This window comes from Nomascus leucogenys, chromosome 11 (genome assembly GCF_006542625.1).
Source record: "Nomascus leucogenys isolate Asia chromosome 11, Asia_NLE_v1, whole genome shotgun sequence".
NCBI classification, from domain to species: domain Eukaryota; kingdom Metazoa; phylum Chordata; class Mammalia; order Primates; family Hylobatidae; genus Nomascus; species Nomascus leucogenys.
Window position 1 is genome coordinate 43,276,639 of NC_044391.1, and position 25,434 is coordinate 43,302,072.

Sequence of the window (25,434 nt, forward strand, 5' to 3'; positions counted from 1 at the left end):
GATTGACACATGAAGTCTTGATGGAAAGACTGACGGTGATTTCTTTTCATTAGGTATTTGTGCATGGAATGCTCTTAATATCAAAAGAGTAGTTGGAATATTCAATAGCTACATGGCAGTTTTAGAAATAAGTGGGTTATAAGAAGGGGATGGTTTCCTACATGGAGAATTGGAGAGCCATATAGCGTAAGATCAGGTTGTATGGAGAGCGTAATGCCTGTATATTGGGGCGTGTATCCTCTAAAGGTCTGCCTTAAGGAATGCCATGTCATTTGAAAACATTAGCAATGTTCATTCTTTACAGTAAAGCTGTAAGCCCCTTTTATAGCCAAATAACCTCTCTCTAGATGTCAGCTTAGGTCATCACAGATAGTCCTAGTGACCTTTCTTCATAGAGAAAGCCTTGCTTCCACGGCTTCAGTCACTTTGAATATTTCAGAGCTAACAGCTTCCTTAGAAACTGAAATTAGGGCTTGAAATAACACAATTTTGTCCTAGTCTCTTGGGTGATTCTTTTTGCTTTATTTGTATTTTGAGATGATAATAGATTCAGAAGAAATTACAAAACATAGTACAGACAGGTCCCTGTCACATCTTATAGGTTCAGTGGTAGCATCCTGCATAACTAGTACAATGCCAAAACCAGGAAAGTGGCATTGGTACAATCCACAGACCTTATTCAGATTTCCAGTTTTACTTGTGTGTGTGTGTGTGTGTGTGTGTGTGTGTGTGTGTGTGTGTGTGTGTGTTTAGTTTTATGCAATTTTGTCACATGTAAGTCTGGGTACTCACTAACACAGTCAAGACACAGAAAACTTCCATCTACAGAAAGATCCCATGTTGCCATTTTATAACCACACCTACATTACCCCCCACTTCTTCCCCACCTCCTGAATCCTAGTTCCTGGCCATCACTAATCTATTCTCCATGTCTATAATTTTGTCATTTCAAAAATGCTATACAAATATGTAACCTTTGGGTATTGGTTTTCTTCATTCAGCATAATTCCCCTGAGATCCAACCAAGGTATTGGGTGTAACCATAATTTGTCCTTTTTTATTGTTGAGCAGTATTCCACAGAATGAAGGTAGCACAATTTAACCATTCAACCACTGAAGGGCATCTGGGTTATTTCTGGGTTTTGGCTATTATAAATAAAGCTGTTATGAATACTCATGTACAGGTTTTTTTTTTTGTAGGCATAAATCCACAAATGACCAAAAATGAAATTACTGAATTGTGTGGTACTTGCATGTTTACATTTATAGAAAACAGGCAAATTCTTTCCAGAATGGCTGTGACATTATACATTACTACCAGCAGTGTATGAGAGAGCCCGTTTCTCAGCTTCCTTGCAATAATTTGGCGGCATCACTAATATTTATTTTAACCATTCTAATAGGCATGTAGTGATATGGTGGTTTTACTTGAATTTTCCTGATGGATGATTCTTTTGACTATGGCCTAACCTAACACTAGTTTCGTATGGCTAAAAAGAACTGAGAAGCATGTTACTATGCAAAGTTACCCTGAATTTATAGACAGGCTGAAAAATCAGTCATAGCTTAATCTATAATAGTACAAGTAGTAGCCACAGTAGTAATCATGCTTTTTAGATAGAGTGTGAATATACTGCGTTGGGTGGAAACTACAAGATTACTTGGATATGGTAATGGGACGTCGTTCCACAAGATGAAACCACTGAAATGTCTTTAGCAATTGAGTTAAAATAAATGTAAATGGTTATGATTGTTCTTTGCTGCTATGATTTTTTAATGGTAATATTTATACTTTTGGAAAAGAAGTACAATGGAGAGATAATTATTGTGACGTATAAAGCTGCTTTCAGATATTTCTGAGAACTGAGTCATGTTTTTTTCTCTAGTACCTCACTTCTGCTTTTAGTTACATGATCCTCAAACTGAGGAACCTAGTAATGCCTTCTGAACCTAATGAAATTATAACTGAAAAAAATGGACAGTTCTTTTTAGCAGAGGAATTTATGGATTCCTTGGAAGGCTAAGTTCTCCAAGAGCTGAGTAAGGTTATTTAGTGACGGACCGATGGAAGACATGTATGCCCCTGAAGCTCACTGAGTTTTGGCCGCAGCATACTAATACCTCAAACACACAGTTTGCTCTTCTTAGTAGGTATTAAGTTGAATATTGGGTTAGCTTCACGATCATAAATGAGGTGAAAAAAATCAAGAGGGCCATTTTCTGTTTGATGGGAAGAGGTGAGACCTATCAGTGGGCATTTTAATATGCAGCCAATCTGCAGTCAGGCAAGGAGCATTCATGTCTTCAACTTACTGAAGCCTCCAGCAACCTTCTGCTGGAGAGTGAGAGGCATAGTTCTTCCAGCTCATCACCAAGTATGTCTTCCCATGACCTCTGCTTCCTTGAGCCGGAGCTGCCTAGGACCCAAAAGCAGACGTGGGTAAAGGAGCATGTGGTCAGACAGAGGGAAGAGCAACTTCCTTACTCAACCTGTTAGTACTGACAAAAATTAATTATATTTCCTGCAAAACCATTGGAAAATATTATTCTGTTTGTTCTTATATGGAGAAAAACAACGTGGTTGCATTTTTGCAAATCAGAAGACAGTGAAAATCAGGGTAGAGACAGATGCAAGATACAAATTGTTAGGGATCCCTGAATTCATTCCCAACAATAAGCTCTATCTGGGATTTGTTGTGAACAAGGCCAGTGACGTAAGAATAATGACGTTTGCTTTAGGTGGGAGATCTAAAAGCCAGACTTGCCTCTCAAGAAGCCGAGTTGCAACTGAGAAATCATGAGGCCGAAGCTCTGATCACAAAGATCGGCCTTCAGACGGAGAAAGTGAGCCGGGAAAAGACCATCGCTGATGCTGAGGAGCGAAAGGTCAGGCTAATTCCACCATTTAGAGTGCTGAGCTATATTTAGCACAAAATAAACCTTGGTAGGTGAACAATTTTGAACAACTTCCTCTCCAGGGAACATAAAGTCTAAAGAATTATTATAGTTACACATGTAACAGCATTTCACACCATGATTACCACTTGACCTTTCTTTACATTATGCATTTCCCCAACCTTTTAGCTCTTTTAATGATATGAAAGAACAATAAATACTGAGCTCATTCAACCATATAATGGATGCGGATCTTGAACATCAGGCCTATTTGTAATACAGTAAAGGTCAGGAAGTCGCCTCTGAGGTTTTTAAAGGTTTCCACTTTTTAGGCAAATTGAACAACTCAATTGTTAACAAAGCCCATTCCGTCACTTTGCAAGATGGTTTTCAAATTTTGCATTTTAATAATACAACTGGAGTTTATTATTAAGTCCTAAGCTAAATTTGTTCTTTTTGATTCGATCGAGGCCCTGGCATTCTGTATTATGTTTTATTGTTGGAAATAATTCCTTTTAAGATTATATAGATTCTGCTTTCTTTCTACTCAGGTTTCTAGCAATTCTGAAATAAATACAATGTCTTTTGTCATCTTCTTTTACCAAAACGTCAGCTACAAATGGAAGACACAGTTTTGTACATCTGATTTCTCAAAAGAAATACCATAGTAAAAAGAAAAATTTTAGTACATATTTGTTTAAAAATTGAGTGTATATGTGTAAGGTAAAAAATTCTTATTTTAGACAAAAAAGTATAATCGGGGTCTAATTAATAAAAAGTTGTAAGTTGCTAACATTCTCACAGCCATTGAATCAGTAGTGATTATCCCATTTTTCTTGTATTTTATGTTACCGGAAAATATTTGAGTTTTTCCAGTGGTGTTGCTGTTCATATACAATTGAGTTGATTTTCTTTTTTTTTCCAATACGTATTGAGCATGTTTTCCTTGCACAACTAAAGACTTGAAAAGTATATTGAACATCAAAACTCTAAAAAGACAGTTTTAAGAAATAAGATTATGGCATTTAAAATTGAAGATAAGGCACACTTGGCATGCCCTATGTGATCGGCGGGCATATAATTCCTAATTTGAGTTGTAAATGTTTCTGTTGAGTTTCAGATAAGTGGAGAATGTCCTTAAAAGTATATACTGGGCTGGGCACAGTGGCCTGTAATCCCTGCACTTAGGGAGGCAGAGGCAGGAGGATAGCTTCAGCCCAGAAGTTCGAGACCTGCCTGGACAACATAATGAGACCCCATTCTCCATAAAAAAGGGGCAAAAAAGACAAAGTATATTATTCCATTGAGCAATTAGGTATCACACATGATACAATCACCATTAGCTAATTCTACCCAGGGAATATTTTTCAGGCATTACACAAACGTGTGATGTTCTAGTAGTTATTATATCATAACCTATCATCATCACAGATACTTTCTGGAAACTTATAAATACTCTAGAGATTTTTTTTTTTGCATTTTTACCTTTGAATTCCTAAGGAAAAATTACCCTCATAAAAAGAGAAAGAAGTTTTAGCAAATTAGAACTCATCTGACAGGTTGTTTAGTGAAGTTCTTCAAACACAAAGAGGGGACATACTACTTTTTATGTTTAATCCATACCAAGACATAAAAATAAAACTTCTAAACACTTTCATTTTATCCATGGAGCTTAATTTAATTATAAATAACAAATATTAACTGAACATCTATTTTGTCACCAGGCAGTGTTGTAGACTATTAGGGATATTTGACAAGCAGGGTGCTCTCATGTAGATTACACTGCAATGGAAAAGACCAACATGAGATAAGTAACACATTGAGAAGCTGGATATTTCGAGATAGGTGCTCTGATGAAATCCAGTAGAGAGGCGTGATGGTGGGAAGAAACCATCATAAATTGGGTATTCATGGAAGAAAGTTCTTTTGTAATTAAACTAGAAAACATCTAGAAATTCATCAACACCTGAGTCCATGCTGTGGGTTCACATTTGTCATATGTTCAGCAATGTGCTAGATACTACGCTATGCCATACTAAAGGGGATGAATGTGGACTGTTTCTGGTCCTATGAAATTGGGGTCTCAAGTCTTCAAACATGCGCAGTAATTTAAAAGTAATGCTGCGTAGCTCACTAAGTACACAGCCACATTTAATATGACTAAACAAATGTTGGGGTTAGAGAATGTCTTGCCATGAACCTTGACAGCCCATGTAGAGAAGGAGGTTGAAATCATTGCTTCAAATCTATAAGGTAATCAAGGGCGATCGAACCACTGGCATTGCCAGCAGTGACTTCCAAGTCACACAGGCATCATCAAGCCTGTGAAAATTAGTTCTTCTTCCACCTTTGTTTGGCTTCTCAGCTCCAAATTCTAAGACGCTAAGAATTCTCTGATTGCTTTCAAACTGTGTTCTCCCTTGAGCAGAGTGTAAACCTTCATGAGTAGAGAGGCACCTTCTAAATTAAAGTGCTAATATCATCTCTTCAAAAGTTGAGCATCAATCTTGATTTGGAATTGCTATCAGTTTTTGTGTGTGTTTCTGTTCTGAATGTGGGTGGGCCTGGGTTTTAGAGGATCATAAGGAAATTCTTATAATCCAAAGGCAGATAAGTGCACTGTATCAGTTTGCTAAGGCTGCCATGACAAAAATACCACATGAGGTATTTTTGGGAGATTGGGAGGCTTAAACAGTAGAAGTTTATTTTCTCCAAGTTCTGGAGGCTGGAAGTCCAAGATCAAAGTATTGGCAAGTTTGGTTTCTCCTTCTGTGACTTGCATATGGCTGCCTTCTTGCTGTGTCATCACATGATCTTTTCTCTGTATTACTTCCGCTGATGTCTCTTGTGTGTGTCCAAACTTCTCACCCCAGTCAGTTTGGATTAGGGCTAACCCTAATGACCTCAGTTTAATCTGATCACCTTGTAAAGGCCCTGTCTCCAGATACAGTCACATGGTGAGCTTGGGTCTTCAACATATGAATTTTGGGTGGACACAATATAGCTCATAACAAGCAGTTATTGGGACTTCGTTCTCTTTATTCTCTCCCTGTGATCACCACCAAGTCTTAAGAACATCTGCAAGGGGCTGTTGACTAACGCAAGGCAGAGAATTTCTAGTCTACCCAAGGGTGAAACTGTCTCCAAATTCCCGCTTTAACTTACAGTGGTAAGGGGAAAGCACACTCTCTAGGCACTCCATGCAACTCTTCTCGTGTTTTATAGGTTGAGCCTTGCTGACCACTGCCTAGGAGCCTTTGGGCAAAGGAAATTGTACACTGGCTAACCAGCTTACTGAGATATACAGAATTTTCACTCTTCTAGTATTGTTGCACCTTAGGGTAAAAGGTATTGAGAATGAGAAATAAGTTGACCAACCTGAGAATTTTCTTCATTTGTATGAGTGAATTTTTATTTAATGTTCAAGATTGTTTTGTTTATAAAAATTACCCAAAGGAAAAATACTCCCTTAATAGTAAAGGAGTCAGAAAAGAGTAGCAGCTCCTAGGCTGATAGAAATAGCACTTTAGCAAGGCGCAGTGGCCCATGCCTGTAATCTCAGCACTTTGGGAGGCTGAAGCAGGTGGATAACTTGAGGTCAGGAGTTCAAGACCAGCCTGGCCAACATGGTGAAGCCCCTCTACTAAAAATATAAAAAATCAGCCGGGTGTAGTGGTACATGCCTGTAATTCCAGCTACTTGGGAGGCTGAGGCAGGAGAATTACTTGAATCCAGGAGGCGGAGGTTGCAGTGAGCCGAGATCATGCCACTGCACTCCAGCCTGGGTGACAGAACGAAACTGTCCCCCCCAAAAAAAGAGCGAGCACTTAAAAGAAGTACTCTTTAAGGTTTTATGCAGTACCAAAAATCTATGATCCTGAGTCCAATTTAAAATGATTTTTTTAATGATGCCATTATAAATGGTAACAAACAGCGTTTATAGATTCACTGCATCCTTATGGAAAATAAATAAACCTGAGGTGATAACTCCTTCACTCGCATAAACTCTTTTATCTGTAGCAGTGTTCTGTAGCATATAGAAAATTGTCATGGTCCATTCTTGGCAGCTTTTGAGGGTTGTGGTTTTGGAGAAGTTCTCAGTAAGCAAGCAGGGTTTTCCTATTTACATTAACGATAGCTGTGTGTATTAGCAGGAGGCCACATATCTACCCCGAAACAATTATGTTCATAAAAGGTACGGTACACAGCAAAATAATGGTTAATCAGGAGAAGGGTAATTATTGCTAATAAAGCTGTAGTAGACAACATAATTTGTTGTGAGCAGTGTTTAATTTTATGGTATAGTTAAACCTGTTCATTTCAAACACATCTGAAGAAATGTACTTTTGTTCACACTTTATATTCCACAATCACCATCACCATGGGAACCATCTCCCATGGTGGCTAGATCCTGGTGCCCAGTGCCACAGCTTTGAAACTCAAATTTCTACTGAGGACTAAAAATTCACTCTTCCTGGCCTTTCAGATTCTATAGGTATCTTGAGGAGAGGAGGATAAGCCACTTCCCACCCCCGCCCTGTCTTCTCATTTTGGTTTGGTTCAAGTTTACCAGCATGACTTTCCTCTATATTATATATCATGTCAGAAGGCTGATGCAGCACCCTCTGTGTCCTAGGAAGAGGTGCCACTGGATCCACAAGAGAAGAGTGGGTATCAGTGTTATTGTTCCAATACCAAAGGCAGATGTGGGCTTTTGCATCTGTGGTTTCTTACCATGTCCTTGGAGAAACCAGTAATGAGTCTTCACTAAAACTTTATTTATAGTTAGGCATGCAATCCATGACCACAGAATAGAATATCTTCTAGCCAGTTGATCAAAAGAGCTTCAAATCTGTTCTTTAGGAATAGCCAACATGGCTTCTAAGCAAAAGTTAGCAAAAATTAGAGAATCCTAGCAAGAATATTTTGTGGTCTAGGTTACTAAGCTAGCCCAGATGTTTGTTAATCCAGGACTCTCTGAAAAAGAAAACTGAAGAACAGATGAATCACTTAATCTTGCTTTTACTATTAGTGGAACCTTATAATTAAATTAGTCAAAGCTGTTCTTGGAGCATTTTGGAACTTGAATCCATTTATGCTGAGATTTGTTACTGTGTGTTTTTTACATTTACAAAACTTTGTATATATACTGTGTCTAAAGGAAAATTAGTCTTAGTTTAACAAATTCCTCACCTGTTCAAAGTACAGAGAAATCAATTATTTAACAGTGCATCTGAGTCAACCTCCATTTTTCTTTGGAGATATCTGTGATAATAATTTATACGGGTTTGTGTGCTTTTCCTCTCTAATTAGGTGACAGCCATTCAGACTGAAGTGTTCCAGAAACAGAGAGAATGTGAAGCTGACTTACTCAAGGCTGAGCCTGCACTGGTGGCTGCTACAGCTGCACTCAATACACTCAACAGGGTAAAGATGATTTATTGGTCCCTGAGTTTCCTCAAAGTAATATTTAAAGGTTATTAGAGTTTGAATAACTGAGCTGAGAGAGTAGCCCATACAGCCAAAAAGTATTTTAAAAGGAAAGAAACACTCATGAAATATTAAAGTTGAAACAAACCTTTGAGGTTGTCATTGTAGTTCCACTTCTTTTCCCCATCTAGGACCCTGTTCTACAGCACCTCAGTAAGCAGTCTCCTTTTGAATATTTCCAACAGTATGGGATTTATACTCTTAGGAAAGGCAACTGGATTGTTGGTAACTGGATTTGACCCAAATCCAATTTTTCATATCATGTGTTGCTTTAAGAACTAGGCAAAGGATTCTTCATTTCCTCTGGAATATAAAGAGTAGCATTGATGAGAGACCCTCATGGAAAGAACAGTGGGAGCAAAGATACCTAGGTTTGGTCCCCACCATTTCTTCAAGCTTCATGTTGTTGGTGAAACCTCCCTAAGCATTCAGATTCTTATAAGAGAAAGTAATCTGTGTTCATCACAAGCATATTGTTAGGGAAAGTGAAATGGGGGGCAATGTTCTTTTAAGAGCCTGCAGCTAATCTCATCCTGGGGTTTTCTCCCAGACCTCTGGGGAGAGCTCAGGAAATCACTGGGCCTGAGATTCTTGAGATTCCATTTCAAAAAGGAAAGAATCGAGATTTTCACTGTTCTTCACAGAAATACTGAATTCGTTTTCTAAGTATTTTTGGAAGAAAATAATTTTGACTGTGACTAAAGAGATACTTACGTGGGTATTTCTTAGAGTATTTCCATAAAGCTGAAAAATTTTAAATGGAAACGTACCGTGATAGAACTCTGATTATTACACATTCAAGTACCCTGCTGCCGTTAAAATAATATTATTAAATGCTAATTCGCAATGTGACACATTAACCATGATATATTAAGTGAATAAAGCAGATTATAAAATAGGGTATTTTATACGACTAATTCTTTTGGTAAGAATATGTGCACAGAAAAACATTGGCAAAAAGTAAGAGTAATTGGTTGTCTCTGAGTAATGGAATATTTCTTTTCTTTATTGTGTTTCTCTAAATTTGCAAATTTTTCTCTGAATAATTCCTCTTTTCTCAGGCAAAATATCTCCACTTAAAATACAAAGCTGTATACATTTATAAATTATGAAAGAATCTTGGTTAGCCAGCTCTCAATTCTTATTAGCATATTTTAAGACTTCGGTTTTGTTCTTGCTTTCACTCTCTTTCCATTTTTGTAATCATATACCAAATAAATAGGCAGCTTCTGATAAGGGAGCAGAATCAGGTTCAACATTTGATAAGGTTTTATAAGCAAGTGTGCGTTATGTAGCACATAAAGTATCACAGGAAATACCCGGTTGGTTGTTTTTGTTTTTCAAATCATGTATTAAATATCATAAGCCTACATGAGCTTCTTATATGTGCTATTACCTGCCTCAAAGTATTCGCCCTGATACATATAATGTATACTATTAATATCATCTGTTGGATTAATCAATGGTATGACCTGAGGAGATAAAGGAGTAGAGAAGAAAGTTAAGCCTATCTTGGCCCTCTCCTAGTTGAGAGTTCCTGTAGTGTAATGGAAGATATTTCTTTCTTGTACATGTAAGACAGAAAAACAAACCTAAGAGACACTGAATTAAGGAATTATGTGTCTGGGAGGGGCTTGGTTAAAATGCAAATCTATTACATAGTGGGATAGAACCTATAAATATCTTACAACATATACACACACGTGTGTGTGTTTGTGTGTGTGTGTGTGTGTGTGTGTGTGTGTATCCTGGCCTCAGTGAGCAGGGCTCTGCAGGACTGATATATAGATATATAGATCATTTTTCTTTTTTTTTTTTTTTTGAGACGGAGTCTTGCTGTCGCCCAGGCTGGAGTGCAGTGGCGCAATCTCGGCTCACTGCAAACTCCGCCTCCCGGGTTCATGCCATTCTCCTGCCTCAGCCTCTCCGAGTAGCTGGGACTACAGGTGCCCGCCACCACGCCTGGCTAATTTTTTGTATTTTTAGTAGAGACGGGATTTCACCGTGTCTCGATCTCCTGACCTCGTGATCCGCCCGCCTCGGCCTCCCGAAGTGCTGGGATTACAAGCGTGAGCCACCGCGCCCGGCCTAGATCATTTTTCTTGGAGGCAAGAAAGGGCAGTGATGTCTCCAGAGTATCAGAGGAGCGCCAGCAAGAATTGAACCTCCTGGAGTTCCAAGGTGGAGTCCCCAGGTGGCAAAGAATTGCCAAATTGAGACTGGTTTGATAAGGAGAAGTGGGAGGCCACTAAAGACTAGCTTGGCGACTTACGGAGCTTCTCCAAGCTTCCCCTAATCCTGTCTGTGTACATGTTTCTGTGTGCTTTTCTTCAGGTCAACCTCAGTGAACTGAAAGCCTTTCCCAACCCCCCCATTGCAGTTACCAATGTTACTGCAGCCGTGATGGTCCTTCTGGCTCCTCGGGGAAGAGTGCCCAAAGACCGAAGTTGGAAAGCAGCTAAAGTCTTCATGGGAAAGGTATCAGCCCAGCCTGGCAAGATGAAAATCCTGATAATTTCCATACTGTTTTCAGCACTGTGGTTATGCTTAATAGCAAAAGATGTTTAAGTCAGAAGAAATCATCTTCATAGTTGCTGAATGTAATCTACTGTGTATGTTCTCTAGACTTACAGTTTTTGTTTGCCAAGTTGGAAGTTAGCTTGGGGTTATGGCATACCTAAGTCAATGCCAGCAGCAGGTGGAAGTTTGCTAATTATTTGCAAAATTATGAAAGCAGTTAAGTGTAGGAGGGAGAAAATTACATGGATTTCTTAGGTTGGAAAAATGTTACTAATGTATAGGAAGGTGAAGCACAGGGGCTTTTTGGTGTGGTTTTTGCTTTTTGTTTTCTGCCTTTCTTTTCAAAATGTGAATACCTCCTGTGCCGGGACTGAATATTTTACCCTGGGATAGAAGAGGTTTTGAAAGTGTCCATTGCTAATTCTAACTTCATACTGTAAAGACTGAAAAAGTCAAACAGTAGGATAAATGCAGCTTGCCAATTTTGCTTTTGTAATGTGAGTCCTAAAAGCTGATTTTAACTTTTGATCTTGGAATTTTCTCTGCAGCCAAAATGGGTTCATTGCAATAAATCTTTTTGCTTTGCAGGTTGATGATTTTTTGCAAGCATTAATTAACTATGACAAAGAGCACATTCCAGAGAACTGTCTAAAAGTGGTGAATGAACAGTATTTGAAAGACCCAGAGTTTAATCCAAACCTGATTCGAACCAAATCTTTTGCAGCGGCTGGCCTGTGTGCCTGGGTCATCAACATCATTAAATTCTATGAGGTATCAATCCTAAATTGATAGTTTACAGATGTTCTCCACAAAGGGCTGCAAACACATCAATTTCTAGGTCAGCAAGAAGAGTAAAATTTGTTATTTGATTTTCTGAATAAGGATATGTAGTTCTAAGAATAAGACATGAGCATGTTAAACAATTCTCTGCAGGAGGATATTTGAAATGTTAGAAACTATCTTTTGGGGCAGAGTGATTGGCTACTTTAGATTAAAGAGCAGTAAGTAATTAGATGAAAACTCATATATGAATTTTACTTATTTACATTTAAATATTTAATTCATGTTGACTTGAAACAACTGCAAATCTGAATTCACATCAGATTAAATGTAGCGCCTGCTCTCAAAGCAAATACTCACACCATCTGTATTGTTGACATAGTGAGATGAGGAAATAACCATTTCTTTGCTTTAGTATTTTAATGACAGGTAAGTTTTGTGCCTATATGTGATCTAATCTAAAATTTGTACTTTTCGGCAGTGTAGAGATAGATTATAATTTCATGTAGTCATTTATTTATCAAATATTTATCAGCGACCAACTGTATCCCAAGCACTTTGCTGAGTACTTGATCTAATAAGGGAACAATGCATGGCCCACAACTCTGAAGAACTCTCATTTTTGTCTTACAGGGTTGTATGTTATATTCAAATATGGAATTACTGAGAAAAAGTCAATGTAGTCAATTCAATTCCCAAAGTAATTTTCATAAAGCCAGGTTATTTCCTTTATACTGTGGGGCCCACAGGGATAGGACTCTCTTGATCTCTCTCTCTTTAGTGGCAATCTTCATAAAGCAAGAGTTTAGACAGGTTGTGGTTGATGTACAGCCTCTCTCCATAATAAAATGTCTCAGCCCCATCTTCTATTCATACAATAGGTGAAAAGACAAGCATAGAGCTTGACTGTGGCTGCATTCTGTGTTATTTTGCTATAAAATAGGAAAGAAAATTTAATTTCCTTCCTCTCTCCACACCAGCAGAAAAAAATTGATCACCGAAATTCTCAGATGGTCCATTCAAACAACATATGCTTAAGGTGGCTGGGAACTTAGAAAAGAAAGTGACAGTGTGGTTGATGTTGTGTGGATATCTCCCACCCTCCTTTCTGTGTGGAGAATTTTTCCACACTGATTTTCTGCCTTAAAGGCTAGACATGATCTCAACGTTGGCTATAGTTCCTGCACAATGCAATTTCTAGTAATATGAGGAGTGTCTTCACATTTTATGACAAATTGATTTTAGTATCTTAATGGTGTTTGACTTACATCGCATTTTATGCAAGTACTTGTAACTCTAAGGTCCAGATTAAATAAGTAAAATAATGGTGGACCAGAGAGAATGTGGAAGGCTATGTGGATTGTGCTCTGCCTTTAGGTGTTACCATGTCTGAAAAATAACAGGCCAGGTGTGGTGGCATACACCTGTAATCTCAGCACTTTGGGAGGCTGAGGTGGGAGGATCCCTTGAGCCCCACAGTTTAAGACCAGTTTGAGCAACATGAGAAGACCCTATCTCAATAAAAAAAGAGAAATTGCTAGATGAATTAGAGATTTTAATTGTAAAGCATCCATCCTATCTAGGATTGAATGATTACTTATCCTCTTTGTATCTGTATTAATTCATGAATTTTCAGGTCTACTGTGATGTGGAGCCAAAACGCCAAGCATTAGCCCAAGCAAACTTAGAACTGGCTGCAGCTACTGAAAAACTAGAGGCTATCAGGAAAAAGCTTGTGGTGAGTGCAAACTGTGACATTGAAAAGGTTCCCAAGAGGTGGTCGCTGCCTCCACACCTTAGGATTCCACCCTCAGATAGCATCATATCTGAGCCCTATCAAGCAGAAAGGAATTCGATCTTCCATGAGTGTATTTCCTTATATACCATTCAGTAGGTATTTCTTATCTGCTCTATGCTAGACGCTGAACTGGGAAAGTGCAAATGTTCATGGTTTCTACAGCTAAGAAACATTTGCAGTCTGATAGTGGAAAGGGGAGGGCAGCACATAGTGATTCCAGGTAAGGCTTCTGGAGTCAGACTATCTGGCTTATATCTTGGCTCCACTGTTTACTGTTGCATCCCGTACAGGGTAGTTAACCTCTGTTTTCTCATCTGTGAAATAGGTATTATAATAGTAAGCATTTCTTTCATTCATTCTTTCTCTCTCTCCTTCCTTCCTTTTTTTTCTTTCTTTCCTTTCCCCTCCCTCCCTCCCTCCCTTCCTTCCTTCCTTCCTTGTATTTTAAGTTCCAGGGTGGATGTGCAGGCTTGTTACATAGGTAAATATGTGCCATGGTGGTTTGCTGCTCCTATCAACCAATCACCTAGGTATTAAGCCTATCATGCATTAGCTATTTTTCCTGAATAGCGTCCATTTCTTTTTTTTTTTTTTTTTTTTTTTTTTGAGACGGAGTCTCGCTCTGTCGCCCAGGCTGGAGTGCAGTGGTGCAATCTCGGCTCACTGCAAGCTCCGCCTCCCAGGTTCACGCCATTCTCCTGCCTCAGCCTCTCCGAGTAGCTGGGACTATAGGCGCCCACCGCCACGCCCGGCTAATTTTTTTTTGTATTTTTTAGTAGAGACGGGGTTTCACCGTGGTCTCGATCTCCTGACCTCGTGATCCGCCCACCTCGGCCTCCCAAAGTGCTGGGATTACAAGCGTGAGCCACCGCGCCCGGCCATAGTGTCCATTTCTTAGGTAGAACTGTGGGGATTAAATAAGAGTAATTCATATTAAGAATTTACCATGGTACTTGGCACATAGTAAGTGCTTAGAAAATATTTTCGGCTGGGCACAGTGGCTCACACCTGTAATCCCAGCACTTTGGGAGGCTGAGGCGGGCAGATCACGACGTCAGGAGATCGAGACCATCCTAGCTAACACGGTGAAAACCCGTCTCTACTAAAAATACAAAAAAAAATTTAGCTGGGCGTCATGGCGCGCGCCTGTAGTCCCAGCTACTCGGGAGGCTGAGGCAGGAGAATGGCGTGAACCCAGGAAGCGGAGCTTGCAGTGAGCTGAGATCGCACCACTGTACTCCAGCCTGGGTGACAGAGCGAGACTCTGTCTCAAACAACAAAAAGAAAAGAAAATATTTTCAATGAATATTATATGTACTACTAAATACCACTACTGTTTTTACAAATATGTAAACCACTCATCCTAGTCCAGCATTATCAATATATATGTGGCTATATACAGAAAACACCAAAAAGTACCGAGCCCGAAGAAATCAGAGGAAGTTCCTTAGTGAAGGTGGATTGACATGGGCTTTAGATATTGCTTAGGAACCGCCAGGATAACTAGGATGGGAAAGGTATTCCTGACAGAAAGCAAGGAAAAGAGGGAAGGAGCAGTTGGGGCACTGGAAGTGTCCAGCAGGCCAGAGCCCTGCAATGAATATTTTGGAGAGTATCAGGGAATCATGAAAGATGAATTCGCAAAGGTGAGCATAGGCTTTCTTTGCCTTTCATGCTACAGAATTTAAATTTTATCTGATTGGTGACATTGAGCCTTTGAAAGATTTCAACAAGTTAATGATACAGCCAAAGTGAATGGATGCTGGAAGAGGAAAAGAACCTAGAAGCAGGCAGACAAGTTAAAAGCCACTGTCGTGGATCCTGTTAGGGCCTCAGCTCAGGCAGGAGCAGTCATGATGGAGGGAGGGAGATAGGTTCAAGGCTGGCTGATGGGATACAGAGGGATGGGAGGAATACAGGAGCAGGATGAGGAGTCTGAGATGCCTGGCAGGGCACCATGGAGGACAGCCAGCAGAGTGATGAGGCAGCACAACCCTGGCAGCTTACAGAAACCCCTGGAGCTTCAGTTTCTCATCTGTCAAGTAGTGGTAACAGCAACTCTCAAGGTGGCCATGTGTGATTTGGGGCTCCCCAGCTTCCAGTCTGCCACCTTTGAGTGAAAACAGCTTGATTTTCTTTAGGGAAGAATCTCTCCACATAGGATGCACTCAGGTGAGGCTTTTAGCAGGAGTGACCTTGACTTTTCAAGGATTAGATACATGATCCAACCTTTCCCAACTTGATCCCCCATCTCTAGAGTTTGAGTCATGAGCAAAAGGAATAAAAGACTGAAAACAGAGTGCATAAATTGCAAAGATAGTTGTCCTAATGAGACTTGTAAACAGCTCCTGCTCCCAAGACCCTTTGGAGCATCTTGGTGCCTGTATGTGGTTCTCAGCCTTTCTTTCCCTCCTGAGAGCTCCCGCATCTACTTTGGGCAAGCTCCTTCAGCTTACGTTAGCTAGAAGGGAGTAGGTATTTCTTTCCATCATTCCCACCTATGATTCCTGACGCATTAAGATACTATTTAGTGTGCAGCACACAGTAGACACTTCATAAATCTTAGTTCCCACCCTCTTCCTATAGAAAAATCCATATGTAAGTGTGCAGCAGTCATGACTGGAGTTTGAGAGAAAAGCCTGGGTCAGGAATATGTATTTGGGAATGGTTGGTGTGTTAGTCTGTTCTCACATTGCTATAAAGAAATACCTGATACTGGGTAACTTACAAAGAAAGGGGTTTAACTGGCCCATGATTCTGCAGGCTGTACAGGAAGCATAGCAGTTCCTGTTTTGGGCAGGGCCTCAGGAAACTTTCAACCATGGCAGAAAGCAAAGGGGGATCAGGCATCTTACATGGCAGAAGCAGGAGCGAGATATGGGCTTTTTTTGTGTTGAGGTATGTGCCTTCCATACCCAGTTTGCTGAGCATTTTTATCATAAAGGGATGTTGAATTTTGTTGAGTGCTTTTTTAGCATCTATTAAAATGATCATACAGTTTTTCTTCTTTATTCTCTTAATGAGATATATCACATTTACTCATTTGCATATGAACTGTTCTTGTATCCCTGGATTGAATCCCACGTGATCATGCTGAATAATCTTTTCAATGTGTGTTGTATTCAGTTTGCTAGTATTTTGTTGAGAATGTTTGCATCTGTCTTCATCTGAGATACTGACTGTAGTTTTTTGTTGTGTTCTTGTCTAGTTTTGGTGTCAGGTAATGCTGGTCTCATCAAATGAGTGTGGAAGTATTCCCTCTTCAATTTTTTGAAAAAGTTTGAGTAGAATTGGTATTATTCAATTGTTTGGTAGAATTCAACAGTAAAGCCATTAGGTCCTAAGGTTTTCTTTGATGGAGACTTTTTATTATTGCTTCAATCTCATTACTCATTACTGGTTTGTTCAGGTTTTCTATTTCTTCATGGTTCAATCGTGGTAGATTGTATATGTGCAGGAATTTATTCATTTCTTACAGGTTTTCCAATATGTTGGCATATACATGTTCATAATAGTTTCTAACGATCCTTCGTATTTCTGTGGTATCAGTTGTTATATATCCATTTTCATTTATTATTTTATTTGGGTCTTCTCTCCTTTTTTTTTCTTTATAGGTTAGTTGATTTTGTTTATCTTTTCAAAAAATGAACTTTTCATTTCATTGATATTTTGTATTTTTTAGTCTCAGTCATTTATGCTCTGATTTTTCTTATTTCTTTCCTTCTAAAAATTTTGGGTTTGATTTATTCTTGCTATTTTTGTTCCTTGAGGTGTATCATTAGGTTTGTTATTTTAATGCTTTTTATTTTTCTATGTAGGCATTTGATGTATTGCTGTAAACTTCTCTCTTAGTATTGCTTTTGCTGTATTCCGTAGACTGAATATGTTGGGTTTCCATTTTAATATGTTTCAAAAAATTTTTTAATTTCCTTCTTAATGTCATTGACCCACTGATTAGAAGCATGTTTAATTTTCCTGTGTTCGTATAGTTGCCAAAGTTCCTCTTGTTATTGATTTCTAGTTTTATTCCATTGTGATCAGAAAAGGTACTTGATATGATTTTTACTTTTTTGAATTTGTTGGGACTTGTTTTATGGCCTAATATGTGGTCAGTTCTGGAGAATGTTCCATGTGCTGATGAAAAGAATTTGTCAGGCCAGGCACAGTGGCTCACGCCTATAATCCCAGCACTTTGGGAGGCTGAGGTGGGTGGATCACGAGGTCAGGAGATCGAGACCATCCTGGCCAACATGGTGAAACCTTGTCTCTACTAAAAATACAAAAATTAGCTGGGCGTGGTGGCCACGCGCTTGTAGTCCCAGCTACTCAGGAGACTGAGGCAGCAGAATCGCTTGAAGCCAGGAGGCGGAGGCTGCAGTGAGCCGAGATTGTGCCATTGCACTCCAGCCTGGGCGACAGGTGAGACTCTGTCTCAAAAAAAAAAAAAAAAAAGGAAAAAGAAAGTTATTTGTATTCTGCAGCTGTTAGAGAAAATGTTCTATAAATGTCACTTAGACCTATGTGGTCTAGTGTTTAGTTTATCATTGATGTTTCTTTGTTAATTTCATGTCTGGATGATCTATTAGTGAGTGTGGGGTGTTGAAATCCCCTGCTATTACTGTATTTCAGCCTATCTCTCCGCTTAGATCTATTCATGTTTACTATATATACTTTCTTTGAACAAGCTTTCTGCATCTTGCTCTTTTTAAACTCCCTCTTGAACTCCAGTGACTGTTAGATGTGCTCTTCTGAAGTCATTTTCTGTAGACATTTTTTCATTTCATCATTTTTCCTTTTTTCACCTCTGTGTATTTTCAAATAGCCTGTCTTTGAAATTACCGATTCTTTCTTCTGCTTTACTCATTCTGCTCTTTAAAGCCTCAAATTCATTTTTTACTTCAGCAAATGTATTTCTCATTTCCAGGATTTCCGTTTGATTTTTTAAAAATTATTTCAATCTCTTAAACTGATAAATTTCTGAATTGCTTTTCTGTATTATCTTGGAGTCGGCTGAGTTTTCTTAAACTACTGTTTTGAATTATTGATCTGAGAGCTCCCACATCATCGTCTCATTAGAGTTGGTCATTTGCTCCTTGCTTTGTTTGTTTGGAGAGGTCATGGCTCCCTGTTTGCTGCTGTTTCTTGTGGACATACATGTATGGCTTTACATTGAAGGATTAGTTATTTATGCCAGTCTTTGCTGAGTGGCTTCTTCTGGTCTTTCTAGAGTATGTTTGCTTAGAGGTTATTTGTATTCACCTGTTGAGTTCCTTAATTCTAGATCACTGCTTCCTTTTCAGCACTATATGGAACATTAAGCCCAGGTCTGCCTTGACTCTTAGAAACGCTCAAAGTACTGACCATCCTGAATTGAGGGTAAGGGGTCCCAAGAAGGTACTCTAGCTTTGCGGGAAAGCTAGCTAGGGGGTTTGTGCCCAGAAAACCCATGGAGTGTGCCTCATACAATGTGGTGCTGTTGAACAGCCACACTGATTTGGCATCTCCTTTGGCTGAGATAAAAAGCAGAGTTTCATGGGCTGCAGTTGCTAGTCTCATCTTCCCTCTTTATCCCTAGATGCTTTCAGGGATTTTTGTCTTTATAGGCACTTGGAATACTTCCCATGGGTTGAGGTAAAAAGCAGGTTTCCTGCCAGGGAATGTAAGGTAGTAGAGTGGGGAAAATGGCTGTCCACCTCAGTCTCACTTTCTCCAGGGTAGAAACCACAAGTCTGGGGGGTATTTTCTACTTGTGGTGCCTCAGTAGATTTGGGTAGGGGCATTGCAAATAGAGACGTTCTCTCTTCTGAGGCTCAGAGTTTTTTACTTCTCTGTGGCTCTGCGTAATGTCTCAGCCTCAGATTTGAGTTCCGGGATGTTGCTGGTGATAGTCTTAGCAGTGGATATTTGTTTTGGGTTTTCTGTAGGGGAAAGTGAAGCCAGATTACTTCCACTCTGCCATTTCGGTGATATCCCTCTGTGTTCTCAAAACTTTGCACAACTATTCTCAGGTAAAGATTAATTTTTTTTACATTTAACATTTAAAAATGTAAAATCCATTCTTTACTCATAGGCATAGGAAACCAGATGGCTGCTAGATTTGGTGTGTGAGTCCTAGTACCTAGTACCTACTGGGTACTGACTTTTGCTGTGTACTAACACTGAAAGCTATTTGGGATCTGGTACTTTATCATCTGCTAATTGTCCCTATTCTCCTAGATCAAGCTTGGACTTCAGAGGAACTCCTTGGAGAAAATACTTGATCAGTTTCCCTGTTATTCCACACACCCTAACCTCATCCTAACATGTGAACTTTCATTTCCTTTCTGTCTTCCACACTAGGAGCTCCTTAAAGTCTTTTAACTTTTTATGCCTAGCTCCTGACACATGAGAGGAACTCAGAAACTATTAGTTAAATTAACAAACAGAACCATATTTTATATTAAAAGGCTTATTTGTTGTGGTTGAAGGACTCACTTTCCTTTTAACAATCAACAAACATTTTGTAACACTGGACTAGGCACTGGAGTCAGAGGGACACAGAAGGCTCAGTCCCTGCTCTGAAAAATTTTACAGATTTACTAAATGCTGTTTAATTTGCTAAGTGCTGCCAAGGGAGGTTGCATTGGCTACCACTGGAGCACAAAGAATGGAGTTGGTCAGTTCTGCAGGGGCGGATGGGGTTGGGTGCTCAGGAAAGGTTTGGAGGAGCAGTTTGCTCTTGAATCAAGTCTTAAAAGATGAATAGGTTTTCACTCAGAAGATAGGGAAAGGGCATTTCAAGAATGAGGGTCATGTGTCCTGTGGACAATGAGTACCTCAACATGGCTGAAGAGTAGAGTATAAATGTCAGTGTGTGGCATCCCTTGTGGTGAAAATCGAGGCAGGGACATGATCACACAGGAAATTGCAAAGGGTTGGTTAAGAGGTAAGTATTTGTCCTACAGGCCAGAATCTACTAAGCTCCCTAACATTGAAGACTCTTCTTAATGCCAAAAAAAAAGTCCCAGACAGTCATGTATAGTAGTTGTATTTTCTTTTAACCATGTTATAGACAATGACTAAGGCAAACGGAGATTGAGTGGGGTGGGCCCTAGCAGAATAAACTAGCCCCGGCAGGGATCTGTGAGTCATATATGAGAACTGCCACTGTCAGACAGGGAGAGCAATTGAAGAACTGCAGTTGGGGACAGAAGGTATAAACTGATCACATTTGCTTTTTGGAAAGATAACTCTGGGCCAACGAACCAGGGGCAGAGACTGGAAGCAGAATGAACATGGATGAGGGAAGCAGAATAGAAAACAAAAGAAAGTCAAGGAGAGAAACTTGGGTTATAAACAGTTTATAAACTGGATACAGAGTGATGATATATGAAAGAGCAAGAAGAAGAGATGGTTAGGAAGGTGAATGAGGAGCCAGGAGAGATTGTTGTCATGGGGGCCAAGGGAGGGAAGGGAACCATCACCTGGAACAAATAGTAAAGGGGCCACATACCACAGTGCATCTGAGCATAGGCTGTGGGGCCAAACATCACATGTCACATCTTAGCCCAGTACTTTCCATCTGTGTGAGCTTGAGTAACTTTTTTGCCTCATTGACTCTCTAATTTCCTTACTTATAAAATGAAAAAATCTCTCTGAGACTTACCGAACTGATCAAATGCATTAACACATGTAAAATACTTCGAATAGTGCTGGGTGCTTGCTAGAGGATCAATAACTGTTAGTCATTGTTATTTTTATTTTTATTTTTATTTTTTTACAAACAATGATTAGTAACTTGAGAGAATAAAGCTTGTTTATCAGATTCATAGGTGGTTTGTATCACATATGTTTCCGTAAAATGGTAGGGAAGAACAAAGAAAAAAGTGATAGGAATAAAAGTCAGATTAAAATAGATGAAGGACAGTGGGTGGTGAGAAAAGAAAAACAGCAAGAATAGAATTTTCTATAGAAAAAAAATTTTTGAAAACAAGGAGAAAGCTACAAGCAATATTAAGACCCCCTCAGAAAATATTTTGGAAACCTAATCTTATTTATTTTAGAGTAAAATCATCTTGATGATTATATATTTGCTTTGAACTATTTTTTTTTTCTTTTGAGATGGAGTTTCGTTCTTGTTGCCTAGGCTGGAGTGCAGTGGCGCATTCTCAGCTCCTTACAACCTCCGCCTCCCAGGTTCGAGCAATTCTCCTGCCTCAGCCTCCCGAGTAGCTGGCATTACAGGCATGCACCACTATGCCCGGCTAATGTTATATTTTTAGTAGAGACGGGGTTTCTCCATGTTGATCAGGCTGGTCTCGAACTCCCAGCCTTAGGTGATCCGCCTACTTCGGCCTCCCAAAGTGCTGGGATTATAGGCTTCAGCCACCACGCCCAGCCCTTGAACTATTTTTTCTAGTACATGTACAGTTTACACATTTGTGTTTATATTAACTGTATTCATGTGAGACACTAGTGCTCCCTTCAAATCTCTGAATACACATAAAACAGTTAGTGTAAGCTCAAATCAACAACTAAACATTCCTATGAAAGTAGTAGATTGTCACCTTTAAGCATGCTTAGAATGCTGGCTATTATACCAGATTAGTACTTGTTCCTGGTGAACATTCACTAATGCCCTTAAGAGTTACATGCCAAGGGCCAACTTTTACCCAAACGTTTGCCATTATGTTTTCATTCAATGGAAAAATGAACCAAAGTGAATTTGTATCCCATTTGAAATAAACTCCAATGATATTTGTAGACCAAGCTAACTTACCATGTGCTTGCTGAATGTGCTGTGCCATATTTTGCATGCATTAATACACATTTGATTCCATAGCACACCTACCTATGAAGTAGGTATCAGTAAGAGTAGTCCCACTTTACACATGGGAAAATGTAAAGCTCACATAAAGTGAAAAATGAGCCCACACCACCAGGGCCAGTAAGAGGCAGAGGAACTAGAACCAAGACATTCATTCATTCGTTCCATCATCCAGGTTGGAGTGCAGTGGCACGATCTCAGCTCACTACAACCTTGACCCCCAGGTTCAAGCAATTCTTGTGCCTCAGCCTCCCGGGTACCTGGACTACAGGCATGTGCCACCATACCACGCTAATTTTTTTGTATTTTTAGTAGAGATGGAGTTTCACCCTGCTAGCCAAGCTGATCTTGAAGTCCTGACCTCAGGTGGTCCACCCACTTCAGCCTCCCAAAGTGCTGGGATTACAGGCATGAGCCACCATCCCTGGCATAACCAAGTCATTTTTAAACTCAAAGCTGGAAACTCTTAACTATACAGTATACCACGTGTGATCTGACTGGGCAGCCTGGAAGTAGTGGCTCTGTCTCTTCACAGCTGGACCTTCTCAAACATCTGTTTTGTTAAATGCCTTCCATTAAATTGGTCCAGGACTCAGAAGGTTTGGGTTCATAGCCTTGTTTTCTCACTCACTAGCTGGTGAAACTATAGCAAATAACTCAACTGATCTTTGTCTCAGTTTCCTCACCTGCAAGTTATATAAGGCATTGTCTGCTTTATTCACCTTCATTCTCCAGCAAGCATACAGCAGAGTTTTTCAGTGGCTGTATGACATGCAACACCTCAACAGATTGAACGCAGTAGCAGGTATAAGAATCTAACAGTCTTCTGTTAAATAAGTCATTAAAATTAGTTTCACAAAAATCTAAATGCTATTTTTCATTAATTTTGTTTTGGTAATATTGTTATTTTTAATAAAATTATGCTCATACATGATGAGTTTATTAATATTCTTAAATAAATTTTTAAATTTGTATCAGTTTTAACTTCTAATACCATAAATATTACTTGATATCATCTGTATGAACCAGTGCCCTTTAGGGTTCTGAATGTAAAAGAGTTTTGAGACCAAAAATTTTGACAACCATTGCTTCTACTGTCCCAGGTATTATTCTATAAATCATCAAAATTAATCCTCAAAAAAAATGCTTTGGGCTAGGTAACATTATTAATTCCATTTTTAAGGTAATGAAGCTGAAGCACAGAGAAGGTAAATAAATAGCCCCAACTTGATACTGCTTAGCTGATAGCAGCATCCAAATATCAACCCAAGGAGTCTGATACCAGAGCCTTCATGTGCTTCTGTGTTTGATAAAACTATAAGTACTCTTAATAACTCAAAATAGACCTGTAATATTTTTACTTCAATCTTTTTTTTTTTTTTTTTTTTAAGACGGAGTCTTGCTCTTGTTTCCCAGGCTGGAGTGCAATGGCATGATCTCAGCTCACTGCAACTTCTGCCTTCCAGGTTCAAGCAATTCTCCTGCCTCAGCCTCCTGAGTAGCTGGAATTACAGGCACCTGCCACCACGCCCGGCTAATTTTTATATTTTTAGTAGAGACGAGGTTTCGCCATGTTGGCCAGGCTGGTCTCGAACTCCTGACCTCGTGATCTGTCTGCCTCGGCCTCCCAAAGTGCTGAGATTACAGGCATGAGCCACCGCGCCCAGCCATATTTCAATCTTATTTCTAACTGGTGATGTGTAATGTCTCCATCACTTCTCATAAATTTGATGCTATTTTGCATATTAATCTTAAATTTGATGTATATACGTATTTATGTATATATATTGCTTTAGCAATATAAAGTAATGGTGAAATAACTGGGTCATCGACAAATATAGTCTGTCTCTAAATTATTAATAGATTATATTCTGTAAGTTTTCTTGTTAAAGTTTCTTGGAACTTTGCATGCATCTACAAAAGCAATGTTATAAATCTCATTAGGTTTGTCGGAACTTAATATGCTAGCAAGATACCATAGTGAGGAGTCTCACAAGCATTTGACATCTTAATCAAGACTTTTTGTCTATAAGTGATATGAGCGCATTCAAAATACCTTAGCCAAAAAGGACACAAAGACAAACTCATGGACAAAAGGTGAACAGGGGACCCAAGAGATCCAGGAAACAAGAAGCTGCCATGAACTTCTCTTGGAGTCTCTAGGGCTGTGTGATTTCTCATCTTGCTTCTCTTTGTACGTCCCTTTCATCCTTTTCTCTTTCTCCACAATGGTTTTCTCTATTTTTTTCTGTGCCCCAGTGGAAAGTGTTCCCTCTTTAAATGAAGCCCTCTGATTCACACATCTTCCCAGGTCTTTCAATGCTAAAGACAATGGATTATCTCTGAGTTTCAATCCCTACCTCCAGAAGAGAAAAATGTGGGCCAGATCCTGTGGCTCATGCCTGTAATCCCAGCACTTGGGGAGGCCAAGGTGGGTGGATCACTTGAGGCCAGGAGTTCAAGACCAGCCTGGCCAACATGGTGAAACCTCGTCTCTACTAAATCTACAAAAATTAGCCAGCCGTGGTGGTGCAATCCCCAGTAGCTGTAATCCCAGCTACTCGGGAGACGGAGGCATAGGAATCACTTGAACCTGGGGGGCAGAGGTTGCAGTGAGCTGAGATTGCACCATTGCATCCAGCCTGGGCAACAGAACAATACTCATTCCAAAAAAAAATGAAAAAGAAAAATCTGATTGGCGAAGCTGGGTCTAAAGGGCTCAGTAATTAACACCCCTCTTCACTGCCTGAATTATGAACCCAAAGAGAAAAGAATCAGTGGGTGGAGAAACCAAACAAGTCACTCTTGTCTTTAATAAAGCTAGTATTGGAGGATAAGGCTTAGGTGCAAGAGCAGAGGGGGATGATAGTGCACCCACAGTGTATTTGCATCTTCAGGGCACATCCATTCACCCCAGTCACTCCCTGCATTCTTTCCAGTGGAGGCGGAAGGGGAGAAGACCACATCGTGAACTGTTAGTTTATGGTGGCACTGATGGGTTTATTTCATTATATCCTTCTTTTCCTTCTTCCCTAAAATACGTATGGTAAAGGGGCAAAGGTTAATGGGGGGAAGAGGTTTGTCCATTTACCTTACAGTAACAGATGTTTGAAGATGATGGTAATCTCTCTCTTTTAACTAAAAA

The 25,434-nt window shown here is 39.5% G+C and overlaps 1 protein-coding gene across 1 annotated transcript in view; it reads left to right on the forward strand.

Moving 5' to 3' along the window:
- Positions 1-25,434, forward strand: part of DNAH11 (dynein axonemal heavy chain 11) — a 363,940-nt gene that overhangs the window by 237,040 nt on the left and 101,466 nt on the right. Inside the window, exons 57-61 of the mRNA XM_030822211.1 lie at positions 2,740-2,886; positions 8,209-8,322; positions 10,720-10,863; positions 11,494-11,676; positions 13,322-13,423. Coding sequence (XP_030678071.1) covers positions 2,740-2,886; positions 8,209-8,322; positions 10,720-10,863; positions 11,494-11,676; positions 13,322-13,423 — 690 coding nt within the window. The remainder of the gene's footprint in view (positions 1-2,739; positions 2,887-8,208; positions 8,323-10,719; positions 10,864-11,493; positions 11,677-13,321; positions 13,424-25,434) is intronic.